This window comes from Nerophis lumbriciformis, linkage group LG13 (assembly GCF_033978685.3).
Source record: "Nerophis lumbriciformis linkage group LG13, RoL_Nlum_v2.1, whole genome shotgun sequence".
In the NCBI taxonomy this organism is placed as follows: Eukaryota; Metazoa; Chordata; class Actinopteri; order Syngnathiformes; family Syngnathidae; genus Nerophis; species Nerophis lumbriciformis.
In genome coordinates, this window is record NC_084560.2 from 47,639,516 (window position 1) to 47,652,920 (window position 13,405).

General features: G+C 38.9%; 1 protein-coding gene across 11 annotated transcripts in view; it reads left to right on the forward strand.

Annotated features, from left to right (window-relative positions):
• Positions 1 to 13,405, forward strand: part of LOC133613275 (cyclic AMP receptor 4) — a 250,254-nt gene that overhangs the window by 14,386 nt on the left and 222,463 nt on the right. For 8 of the 11 annotated variants that reach the window (XR_012050792.1, XR_012050793.1, XR_012050791.1 and 5 more), the window contains 3 exons: positions 797 to 851; positions 6,176 to 6,232; positions 6,328 to 6,388. Coding sequence is in view for 8 of the 11 variants with exons in the window: in XM_072914551.1 (XP_072770652.1) it covers positions 797 to 851; positions 6,176 to 6,232; positions 6,328 to 6,388 (173 nt within the window). In the remaining 3 variants the exon portion in view is untranslated. Of the gene's footprint in view, positions 1 to 796; positions 852 to 5,376; positions 5,513 to 6,175; positions 6,233 to 6,327; positions 6,389 to 13,405 lie in introns of all 11 variants that reach the window. The other 3 variants (XM_072914552.1, XM_061970675.2, XM_072914553.1) reach the window with 3 other exon arrangements.

Here is a 13,405-nt window from a genome sequence, read left to right on the forward strand (position 1 = left end):
CATCAGTCTGTGTGCAATGAATAAATATAATGTACAAGTTACACCTTTTGAATGCAATTACTGAAATAAATCAAGTTTTTCAAAATATTCTAATTTACTGGCTTTTACCTGTATGCATTCTTAACGTTTTGTTTTGTTTTTTACTGAAAAAAGGAAAATATGTACACATTGTACAATGTACATTTTCAAAACTTAAAACTAATATGTTCTTGTTTATTGTTTTAAAAATATATATTTTTTGTTTTTTTCTAATGAAAAGATTGTCTCATCCATTTAATGTAAATTATCTTTATGACCTTGCCCAAAGAAAAGCATGTAACTTCAATTAATTCAATTTATTTAATTTATTAGTAAAGATTTTTCACCCAAAACACAAGCAAATATAAGCATAAATATGAAGTAAATGAATGTCTCACTTGTGTTGAGGACACAAATAGAGATATTGTACTACTAAGAAAAATTGTGACAAAGGCATGTATAAGTATATATAAATTATATATGTAAGAATATAAAAATTAAATAAAAAAATCCAGATATCACATAAACTCATACGTTTCACTTTCTGTGTGTAAATAAAAAGGCCCAGTCTTTACTTCACATCACGCGTTTTTGGTACTTTCTTCTTCTTAATGTGCACATTTAAAATGTATGTAATATTTTTGATGCAGCTCTCATTAGATGTGCCTAATGAAGTGGCCTGTGCGTGTCACCCCAACACGAGAATAACTTAAAAACAAAGTTAAACAAAGCATTAATTTGTCATATTGCTAGTAAGTGTCATGTCTTCTCTCCACAGTGTCTTCATGCTCTTCGTGATCTGGCTTCTTCGCCGCTATCACTCCTTGGCGCAGGTAAACCTGTCTGGCATGGCCTGCTTTTTGTTGTTGTTACTCTCTCTCTTTCTTATTTCAGCTTTCTGTTTGTCTTGGGTTGCCAAAGCAGATGCGCTCAATTAGTGCTGACAAATGTTGGCACGATGGAGGGCCGGTTAAATGAGGAGATTAATCACACGTGTGGGGTTAATTGACTCGTCGGTGCTCTGAGATAATGACCTGTAGGTCTCCCCTGCCTTTCCCCAACGTGGCGCTTCCCATTCGACTTAGTAATGCATGTGTGTTAAATTGTATTGATTAGATAACATGTTTTCCTCAAGTAGTGGCTAGAGGGCGCTTATTTACTCAACCGCGGAGAGTATCCGGCTCTTTTGTTGCTAATGTTTGATAAATGGGTTGTTGCACATTTAAATAGGAATGGAATTTAACGGCCAACCATTAAGTAGGTAGGTCTTTATTGTCATTGCACAAGTACAACGAAACGTTGTTTTCAGCACAAACCCGTTCAAGATTAGACAAACAAACAGTGTACAGGGTTACAGAACAGGAACGCTGATGGGTCGCCACAAGGCGCCCCGTAAAAGAAGGGAAAAAGGTGAAACGCTGGGGAAGGATGAGTAAAAAAATACAATCTAGACTGGGCTCCTAAGGGGGCCCAGTCTGGAGTGGGAAAAAAACCTCCATAGCAAAGCACATATACATATTACAACATACATCTCAAGATATCTAGCAACGGAGGGAAGGGAGTGCGAGGTCATGATGGTAGGCCGCAGCTCTCAGGCGCTGACCATCCATTCATCACCCCTATGGGATTTGCGTCAAGGGCGTTGGATTGGGGGTGGGGTATGTGTGTGTGGCGTGTATTTTTGTGGTTGCAAGTGTGTGTGTGTATGCCCGTAGGGTGTCTCTGCTTCCGCGGCCTTGGTGTTCTTGCCAGTCAGTCCAAAGTCAACAACAACAGGTGTGTGTCAATGAGAGACAAGACGGGAGTGTGTTGTGTCTTCGCTGCACTGTCCTTCGGGAGAGTCTCGAAGCCAGAGAAACAATCCAAGTTAGAATGTTTTGTATGCCAGTGAAAATAAAATTTGCTTTTCACTCTAAATTGTATATGACTGGTCCTCAAAACTGCGGGGCAGACAGTCCGATGTGATCCAAAATCACAAGAGTGTCCACAGTTCTTCCCGCATCCTCCAATCCTTTGTGGCAGCTTTTGGGGTACTTTGAGTTTCTATTAACACCACTTTTTGTTCTTGCTTACTACCATTAGTACCGAAATGACAATATAAAATCATACAAGTATCACTTAAGTTTTTTAAATTTTCCTGCAAAAACTGTGAACCACAATTTTCTTGCCCAGAACGGAGATCTTTATTTTAGGACGTGTAGTTAAGCCTTTTTTCCTTCTTTTTTTTTAAACACAAAACTGTACATTAATCAGAAAATTAGACAATATTAAAATCAGTTGCAAAAAGATTGCAATATTTTGAAATGTGGTGTATACTAAATGTATAGATATTGGTACCAAATTCAGTATTTTTTTGTAGGTACTGACTGAATTCTGCTGGTACTACTACCGAGTACTGATGCACGTGAAAAATCAAATAGTACCATATCATACCTTTGTTCCACAGGAGACTCGGCACCGGTTCAAACACTTGGCGGGCAAACAGGCGTATTCATAGCGGACAGCCTCTCGGAAATGTTAGTTTCCCATGCCAACAAAGCAAGCATGCCTGATAGAAATCGCTCCAAAGTAGTACTCTACTTTTCAAGCTAGCTCGACGCTAATTTACGTTGTATATGCCATGTACATGCTACTGATTAGCATTAGCAATTTTACATGGCGTTTTCAACACCACCAAATTTGGTAATTAAAATTACCACTAAGATGTGAATTATAATCAAGCAGCTAGTGTGGTTAATTTGGGATGTCTCTGGTTCCATGCTACCAATTTTGTTACGATCATCCTTTAATGAGATCGACTGATACCAATACTGGTCACATGCATCACATTTTGTGTGCGATTGACAGTTGAACAATATCAACACAATATTTAAACCAGTTCCTTATTCTCTTTTATTAGATATCATTGTTTCAGCAAAACAAAGTCAATAGTACACAATAACTGAACAAAAGAAAAAACTACTATCTACTATTCATTTAAAGCTTTCGGTTTTTGCCCTCAAAGTCATTTTGTGGCCAGGGAATTATTCCCCGAGTTTGTAAACATGAACAAAAACCACAACAAATTACTGAGGAAATAAAAATATGTAATTATTCTATTATCAATCATAAATGGATACAACTTCTAGTATCGACACCACCGATTTATGAATCGATCCGCCCTCCTCTTATGTGACAATGCTGACACAGCAATAGTTATTATATCCTCGTCTCTCTGGAAGTCTTATTAATCTACGTATTCATTTCATGTTAATAACTGCTTACTTTCTGTTGTAACGTGGTTGCACCTAGTTTTCTTAAACTTTGCTCAGCACTTATTTCTAGGTGTTGTTTCAAGCTAGCTTAGCAGTTAGCTTGGCTATTAGCATGCCTGCTCCTAGCTTGCTCTTGGTGTGTAACATGCTTAGCCTTGTCCTCCAGGGATAATGATACTTGATAATTGTACTTACGTAACTAGAAAATGCAGTTCATTTGCTGTAATGCAGGTGATTACTATTAATTTAGGGGGCGACGACGCACTGTGTATGGAGACGCCATAATTAGCTGCTGGCCGCCTGTCAGCCAGGGGACCAACAATAAATAGTGTCAGTCAGACGACATCAGTGTTTGTGATCGGCATCAAAACACATAAACCAACAATGGCAATCACATACTTTTTCACGAAAATTGTCTGATACTGATCGATTGGCACATTCCTAGAATAAGTACAATACTTACAGTATAAAATACTTTGTAGGGCTCAACAAAGGAATGGCACATTAAACTTAATGACAAAGACTACTTCCTGACTACGGTTACACTTTGAATTTCCAGGATGAGTGGAATATGTTGAAGGTGAATGGTTTTAATCGGTTGAAAAATCTGGAAATGGTGGAAGTTTGAAAAAATGGCCAATTCATTTTGAATGGGAAAAATGTCCTGGAAGATCTGGAATTCTGGGAAATCTGGGAATATTTGGAATTTGTCGAGGGAAAGCCCGCGATTCCCGAATAAGCTGAAGTTGGAACGGTTTGAATCGGGTGAAAAATGTGGAAGATAGAGCGCGCCAAAATTTGGAGAAGAAGTTTAATAAATAGATTAATTTTGGTGTGGAAAACCATATGTGTGAATGCTTTGGAGCATTCACACAATAATAAACATATGAACACACACACTACCGATACCGATTCATTATGAATTTACTTTTCATTTGTTTAATATAAATATATTTGGTAGTAAATGTTCACCCTCGCTCATAAACCCATTATTATGCACCTCTTCAGCCAGAGAATTATAATAATAGCAGACGGTGTCGGTGTTGCCAATTTGGTGACTAACTCCACCACTTTAGATGCCCTTTTTCAAAAAAGCGACCAACAATGCCGAATGTAGTGAAAAGACTTTGGGGTGACTCTGACATGAAAGCATGTATTGCTCTTCTCGGTAGGCAGCGGGGACAATAGACCCCTCCCATATCTAAAAGCACTCACAGGCACCTCTGTCAATTGCATTTAAAAAAATACAAAAACATATGACAGAAGAAAGTTGATGTGAATCTTGCAACAACTCACAATTCGATTACAATTTTTCTTGGGATAATAATTCGGTTCAGAATCGATTCTCGATTCAACACAATTCTCATTTCAAAATAATTCTCACTATTTATTATTTGGTGTAAAAATGACAATAAAACATTTTCCAACACTTTATAGGTTACAAGCAGTGAGTAAGCAGGGGATAGCCTAAAACCCTTTTTAAAAAAAATGTTATTCTTTAAAAAAAATTCAGACGATTCTTAAAACATTATGAATAGAGTATTGTAATTTGGGTGTGAATTAATTTTTTTTCAACATCCCCTCTTTTTTTAATTTTTACTCAATTTTTGCAAATGTTTCTTTGCCAATTATGTAAATAACATCAGCCACACCTCTCACCACCACAAGTAGATGGCAGTCCTGTGGGAAACTATGTTGACGGTATTGTGTAAAGAAAGACAAGTCAAAGAGGAAGTACTAACAATGGCGAGGCAACAGTGAACGCTGTTGATGGACATTATGAAAGAAAGACCATCTTCGGGCACACAATCAGACGCAGCCTGTTTCAAACTAGGCTAAAAGATGACATAGAAGGAATAGGAAAAGAGGTTGTCTGATACAGTTTGGTTCGGTTGACAACCGCTGATGTGGAGGTTGGTAAGCCAGTCTCAGGGGCGTGGACATAAGCGCTCTAATGTTATGCTGCTCCCTGGTGGCAGCCCTTGTTTCTTTCAGAAGGCGCTGTTTATTTCTTGAAAGGACTTGGAGAGACATGTTGGCGTCTGTTATTAGAGGGCACGCCAACATTTAATGATGTCTTGTACATGTTTTTTCCCTCCCGCAGGTTGCTGCCAGTATATTTGTGGGTGGAGTGAGTTCGTCAGGTTTGTCAGGTTGAGTCGCTCTTCAAAAGTTATCCGGCGGTAAAAATGACAGCTTTAGCACAAAGCTCAGGATGGATCCTCTTACCTTCGGACTAGGTCGCCGCCAGTCACCGCCGCCGCCTCCTCCTCTTCGTCCTCCCTCCCGCCCGCCCTCCCTCCCTCCACTTCCCTCCATCTCCTTGCAAAGGTTATCCGTCAGTCAATAGTCTTTAGTGCTCTCCCTGCATGGCCCTGCTGAGCTCGTTTCCTTCCTCCGCCCCCCTCCACCCACCCTCCATCCTGCAGCCTTGGCGAAGGTCGCCGTCAGACACGTATTGATGAAAGGTTGTGTTTATTTGCGCCTCTTTTTCTCCCTGTGCCTGCCTCGTACAAAGCCTGCTTTCAAGCTGTCGATTATTGCGATCACGCAGCCAAATGAGTTCAGCGTGCAGCGGAAGGGGGAATGACAGCACGTCCTGTTTTTCCTTTGTCCTCCATCGTGCGTCTTGTGTGTCTCCCTTCGCCAAATTCTTAGGGGACCGGAAGCCCCTAAGCTCTGGGGTCGGATCTGTTTCCCCTTTCTACCCTTGCCAATTGGTAATCTATTTAGAATGCCAGATAACAGCGCGGGTCCCCGAGCATTGTGTTGTAATTAGGTTTGCTCTGATTGGTCTGTGGAAAGCGGTGTTGACAGGGGGGACGGCGCGTCTCGCGGACGATATGTCGCACCGCCATATCGTACATAGGGGACTCATTTATTTGTCATTTGTTTTGTCACAGAAGATGATTCTCAGCTTGACTGTGGCGGCCTTCTTTGACAGCCTAGCATACGTCATGGTCAGTTTCTTATTTTTTATTTTTTTAATTAACACACATCGTTCTCTTATGTAACTCCTATTCACACTTATAATCTTTTTTTTCTCTCTTTTTAGGGTGAGTCCCACCCTGAGGGTTCTCTCTGTGACTTTCAGGCCTGGTGGCTCACATACTTTGGTAAGGAAAAAGTCATGACAAAAGCAATTGACCATAGAAATCGAAATGATCTGTTTCCGTGCCAAACTGTAGCCATCAAAAAATACTTTAATTCAAATGTTGCATCTTTAACTGTCATGAAAGTGTAAAAATAAGTTAACCGCCCTTCATAAAAACGTCATAAAAGTCAACCTGTTGACTTACTTTTTCCCTTAAAAAATAATAGAAATGACCAAAAAATCTGTTCCAGGGTTAAACTTAACAATAAGTTAAGACGTAAGAACGATCAAATGTTATGAATTTGTGTTTTGACAGATTTTCTCCAAAAGAAAGTAATGGCAGTAGAAGCAATCTGTTCCAGGGTCAAACTGTGGCCATCTTAAAATGTATTTAACTGTAAAGGTAAAAAAAATGTTTACCACCCTTAGTTGTCACGCAGGTGGAAAGATGAGTTAACAAACCTTAATAATAAAATTGTGTAAAAACAGTACTGTAACTTTTATATTTAGTGATGTGCAACAAACTTCAGTTTGCATTTTGAAATAGTTCTCCCCCATATAAGATAATGGGGATAGAACTAATCGGTTCCGTGTCAAACTATGGCCAACATTTTAATACACGAAAAATAAGGTAAGCATCGCGGATATGCAACATTTGATGATGTGCAAAGTGGGTGGCCATATTGTACTGAGCAACCAGGACAGAAATATGTGTAATGAATGGCTTGAGAGCGTTGATAATTTACAAGCTGAGTGTGGGGACGATATATATGTGTATGTATATATATATATATATATATATATATATATGTCTTAATAAGGTTATCCAAAAAATAGTGCTCGATACCGTAGTAGAGCGCAATATATGTATGTGTGGGAAAAAAATCACAAGACTACTTCATCTCTACAGGCCTGTTTCATGAGGGGTTGCCTCAATCATCAGGAGATTTTAATGGGAGCATTCACATACCATGGTTTATATAGGGCACAGAGTGGGTGGGTACAGGCTGGCGTAGGGGCGTGGTGATTGGCTCATGTGTTATCTAGGAGGTGTTTCCGTCTGTGGCGGCATGCTGATACAATTTCGCTGCGCTTGTTGAGGGATGACAGGTCTGGACGGTATATAATAAACAGTTTCTCTTTCAAGCATAGGTTGCATCTTTTATTACCACTATTGTAAGGTGTGCTGGATGCAAGAATTTGCCATGTTATTGAATATTCAACATTATTGTCTTTGAGGTCCCAAATGTGTTTGCTGAGTTCTGTGGTATTCCGCAGGTTTTGGTTCCTGAAAGAAGCCTTGTGATTGTTCCATCTGGTTTTAAACTCTCCCTCGGTTAATCCTACATATGTGTCGGATGTGTTAATGTCCTTGCGTGTTACCTTAGATTGGTAAACAACTGATGTTTGTAAGCACCCCCCGTTGAGAGGGCAATCAGGTATATAATATACGACAAATTATCTCAAACCACAACAAAACAATTGCAAATGAGCCGTCGACCCCCGGACAGAGCGACCCCAAAACCAACAAAGGCTGCAACTGCCGCAAGAAACCTGATTGCCCTATCAACGGGGGGTGCTTACAAACATCAGTTGTTTACCAATCTAAGGTAACACGCAAGGACATTAACACATCCGACACATATGTAGGATTAACCGAGGGAGAATTCAAAACCAGATGGAACAATCACAAGGCTTCTTTCAGGAACCAAAACCTGCGGAATACCACAGAACTCAGCAAACACATTTGGGACCTCAAAGACAATAATGTTGAATATTCAATAACATGGCAAATTCTTGCATCCAGCACACCTTACAATAGTGGTAATAAAAGATGCAACCTATGCTTGAAAGAGAAACTGTTTATTATATACCGTCCAGACCTGTCATCCCTCAACAAGCGCAGCGAAATTGTATCAGCATGCCGCCACAGACGGAAACACCTCCTAGATAACACATGAGCCAATCACCATGCCCCTACGCCAGCCTGTACCCACCCACTCTGTGCCCTATATAAACCATGGTATGTGAATGCTCCCATTAAAATCTCCTGATGATTGAGGGAACCCCTCATGAAACAGGCCTGTAGAGATGAAGTAGTCTTGTGATTTTTTTCCCACACATACATATATATATATATATATATATATATATATATATGTGTGTGTGTGTGTGTGTGTGTGTATATATGTATGTGTATATATATTTATATATGTATGTGTCAATATGTATTTATATGTATGTATGTGTATGTGTGTATATGTACATATTTATGTATATATTTATATATTAAATTAAAAAGTTAAAGTATCAATGATTGTCACACACACACTCGGTGTGGTGATATTTGTCCTCTGCATTTGACCCATCCCCTTGTTCACCCCCTGGGAGGTGAAGGGAGCAGTGGGCAGCAGCGGTGGCCGCGCCCAGGAATCATTTTTGGTGATTAAACCCCCAATTCCAACCCTTGATGCTGAGTGCCAAGCAGGGAGGTAATGGCTCCCATTTTTGTAGTCTTTGGTATGACTCGGCCGGGGTTTGAACTCACAACCTACCGATCTCAGGCGGACACTCTAACCACTAGGCCACTGATATGCAAAAATGTGTATATGTGTGTGTACATATATACATTAGTGTTGTCCCGATACCAATATTTTGGTATCAAAATTATTTTGATACTTTCCTAAATAAAGGGGACCACAAAAAATTGCATTATTGGCTTTATTTTAACAAAAAATCTTAGGGTACATTAAACATATGCTTATTATTGCAAGTTTTTCCTTAAATAAAATAGTGAACATACAAGACAACTTGTCTTTTATTAGTAAGTAAACAGACAAAGGTTCCTAATTTAGCTACTGACATATGCAGTAACATATTGTGTCATTTTCCTTTTTATTATTTTGTCAAAATTATTAAGGACAAGTGGTAGAAAATGAATGATTAATCTACTTGTTCATTTACTGTTAATATCTGCTTACTTTCTCTTTTAACATGTTCTATCTACACTTCTGTTCAAATTTAATTATAATTTATTCTTCTGTTTGGATGCTTAACATTAGTTTTGGATGATACCACAAATGTGGGTATCAATCTGATACCAAGTCGTTACAGGATCATACATTGGTCATATTCAAAGTCCTCATATGTCCAGGGACATATTTACTGACTTTATAAAGATAATATACATTTTTAAAAAACGAAAGAAGATGTTGTGATACCAAAAAATATAGACGTAATTATAGTAGTATCGGCTATATATGCTCCTGTACTTGGTATCATTACAGTGGATGTTAGGTGTCGACCCACCAATGGCATTTGTTTACATTTTGACGCCGGTGAGCAGTAAAGCATGTTTAGCTATTCCTCGTCCTGCAGGGATGATACTTGTAAGAAACTTACTTTATTTGTCGCCATGGAGGCGAGGATTAGTGATTTAGAAGTAGCTAAAACACTGCAGACTACTAGCTAGCCATGTCTTAAAGAACCTCTTCCGGTGGGCATTTCAGTGTTATACTTTCACCTTTATATTTAGTTTTTAAGCCAAAATTTGTTCGTTTTTCCCTTTTCTGTCTACACACTGTGTCTGCTTGTAAGTACTCTGTGATTGTGTGCTGCCGAACATGCTCGTCTGCTCGTAAACCAGCAATGACACGACGAGACGACGACGGGGGGGGGGGACCGGTACTTTTCAGAGACGGTATAGTACCAAATATGATTCATTAGTATCGCGGTACTCTACTAATACGGCTATACCGTACAACCCTAATATACATATACACATAAACATATATTTTGATATGTGTATATATATATATATATATATATATATATACATACATATATATATATATATATATATATATATACATATATGGTTGTCATTCAGCTTTAAAGCGTTACGCTATGATTTGAACAGAGATCCGTGGCTTTAGGGCTGCACGAGTGCTGCTGGTAATGGGGAGCTGCGGTTCATTTAGGGGAAACATGGCCAACATATAGTAGGACCTTTTGAAGTACTTCAGGATGGGATCTGATCAATTTACAGCTTTACTTTAGTTGGCCAAAAGTATAAGGACGGAAATAAGAAGCATATTTGGCGTTTGCGGCTTCCACAGACATTCCAATGACTTAGTCTGTGGGAATTTTTACTTAGTCGGTTTATTTTGCCCCACAGTCATTCTTGGAACAGAACAGGGGCCTTCCCAGAACTGTTTCCACAAAGTTGGAACTGAGATGCACGTGTCCAAATGTAGCGTTCTTGTTCATATGCTTAATAATTACGCGCTTAAGTGAAGAGGAAAGATTCCCTTACGTGCGGGACTTGCCACCACACGTAATGACATCACTCTGGCAAGTCCATAAAATTGTTATGCGGTCTGTCTGGTTCAATGTAAGGAAAGCGAAACAGAAAGGATTTATCATATAGAAACTGTTGGTTCCATTTTGTTGTCATTTCAAAACTCATTTTTCTCTTTAGAAGTAATGTCAAGTGAATGATTCTGATCCAGGCTCAAACCATCTCCATGATGACAACCTCTTTTTTTCTTACAGTCAAACCTCAGTTTTCATCTGCTCAATTGTGCGGATGATTCTGTTTTCCATGAAAATGGTTGCGGAAATTTTGCCCCAGTTTTTGAATATCGCCGTGGTTATAGCACGGCCAAACATTGCCCAGACTGGAATTAAGTGTCCAAACGAATAATTCCTGACTCAATCAATCAATCAATCAATCCCTTTATTGTCATTGTCATAATAACACTCAAGTCATACATGTCAACGAGATTAATGAGATTAACTCAGTAACTAAGTCTCTGTGAAACCATAGGGCCAAAGAAAGTTGTGAGTTCCAGCACTTTGATAAAGAAGGTGGGAAACTACCCTTCTCAAGTAAAAACTCCCTCCTCCCTCGCCGCTTATTGCCCTCTTTGCCATCAAGAGTCTTCAATAACGGTTGAAGCGATGTTAAATGTTAATTTATCCGTTTCATTCATCATTTATTTTTATTGTGTATTGTTTTCTGCATGTAAAACTATAATAAATCTCAAAATATATATATATGTATTTTTGGATGTCTAGCGTATTCATTTACATTATTTTTTAGGATAAGAATTACTCGAAACTCTTGTTTGACAAGTTATCCTAACCAACATTAGTTGGATTACTTTATTTTCATCATTTTATTTTCATATCAGAATTCAAAATACACCCAAGAACAAAATAAAATTAAAAATAGAAGTTCAGACAAAAAAAAATAGAAAAAGCGAAAACAGTTTTTTGACATCCTTCGCTGTCATAGTGTAAAAATAAGTTAGTCAATGTAAAATGAAACTACAATAGTATTCACATTTATCAAGATACATGATTGACAAGAGAAACAGGTGGGTGTTTGCAGAGCTGTTTGTCACTTTGTGGCCTTTTAATAGGTATTGCTACAATTAATGACTCAGTGGCCTAGTGGTTAGAGTGTCCGCCCTGAGATCGGTAGGTTGTGAGTTCAAACCCCGGCCGAGTCATACCAAAGACTATAAAAATGGGACCCATTACCTCCCTGCTTGGCACTCAGCATCAAGGCTTGGAATTGGGGGTTAAATCACCAAAAATGATTCCCGGGCGCAGCACTGCTGCTGCCCACTGCTCCCCTCACCTCCCAGGGGGTGAACAAGGGGATGGGTCAAATGCAGAGGACAAATTTCACCACACCTAGTGTGTGTGTGACAATCATTGGTACTTTAACTTTAACTTTAACTTAAAAATGTTCTGTTCTTTTTAATAAATAAATGTGTGCATTGAAGTCAGCATCTGCCTTTCATATAACATACGAAGAAACCTTTTTTTGGTCACTTGATAAGTTTAATTTTTGAACTAAAAATTGTACCATTTGGGGAAAGTTCCACAGTATCATGAGCTTACCCCCATCCTGTTTTGTTCTTTGACACAGGTGGTGCATTCCATTTAGGCCTTCTCAAAACTAAGGCAGCAGATATTTGTGTGGACATTTGCATAAAACTGCCATAAAGCATCCATTAAGGCCATGATGCAGCATTCTGCTGCTACTCAGCACTTTTTACACGCCCTCACCAAGAATGCCGCACCTGTGGGGATGGTGGCGTAACACTTGGGAGTGAAACGCTGTGTCAGCCAGGCGGCTCCCAAAGTGGATACCAAAGCGCTTCATCACTCTTTGATTCTTGGTGTCCACCTCCTTATATGGGAACATCGTTTTCCTCCAATCACACACCCTGACACCACAATCCTATTTGCATTGTTCCAGGTCCACAAAAGTGAATACGCCCCTCGTTTTTTTTCCTCTTTTCAAAAGATTATGGGAAAGATATTAAATCTTCATTTATTTTGGATTAGTCAGTGTATACCATATAGCAGTATAGATTTACTATCTGTATAGATTCAGTATCTTAAAAAAAAAAAAAGTCAACCCACAGCCATTATTATCTAAAAAGCTGGTAACACAAGTAAGGAACAAAATAATGTTATCATCCCTACATTTAGGATTTATGTTGTGGAGGCTGCATGAGTGCTAGTTTCCCAGTTTTCCAGTTCAGGGGAGCGGAGTCAGGCTCTGCTTCACAATGTCACAGCATTTGCTGGAAAAAAAAAGTTTTTTCCCCTCAATGATCAGTTGCTCCCCATTTGCCGGCTACACTCGTGGAGCCTCAGACCGCTATCACAAATACAAATACAATTTGTCTGTTGAGTGACATCAGCAAATGAGAGTGAAGTTAGCTGTGTTAGCTCATGGCTAGCAGTTAGAATGTAGCCATCGGTTATTTTAGTATTTGAGTAATCCATTGATTAGTTTGTGTGATTAATCGAGTAATCGGATAAAACACACTTTATAGCCTCAGTGCGTATTTTTGGGAAAATAGTTGCAATAAAAAAAAATTCACCTTGCCATAATAACCTTTAGAGGTGTGAATCTTTGGGAACCTAACGATTCGATCCGAATCTGATTCCTGGGGTAACAATTTAATTCAGCATTGATTCTCGATATAACACAATTCTTGATACAAACCAATTC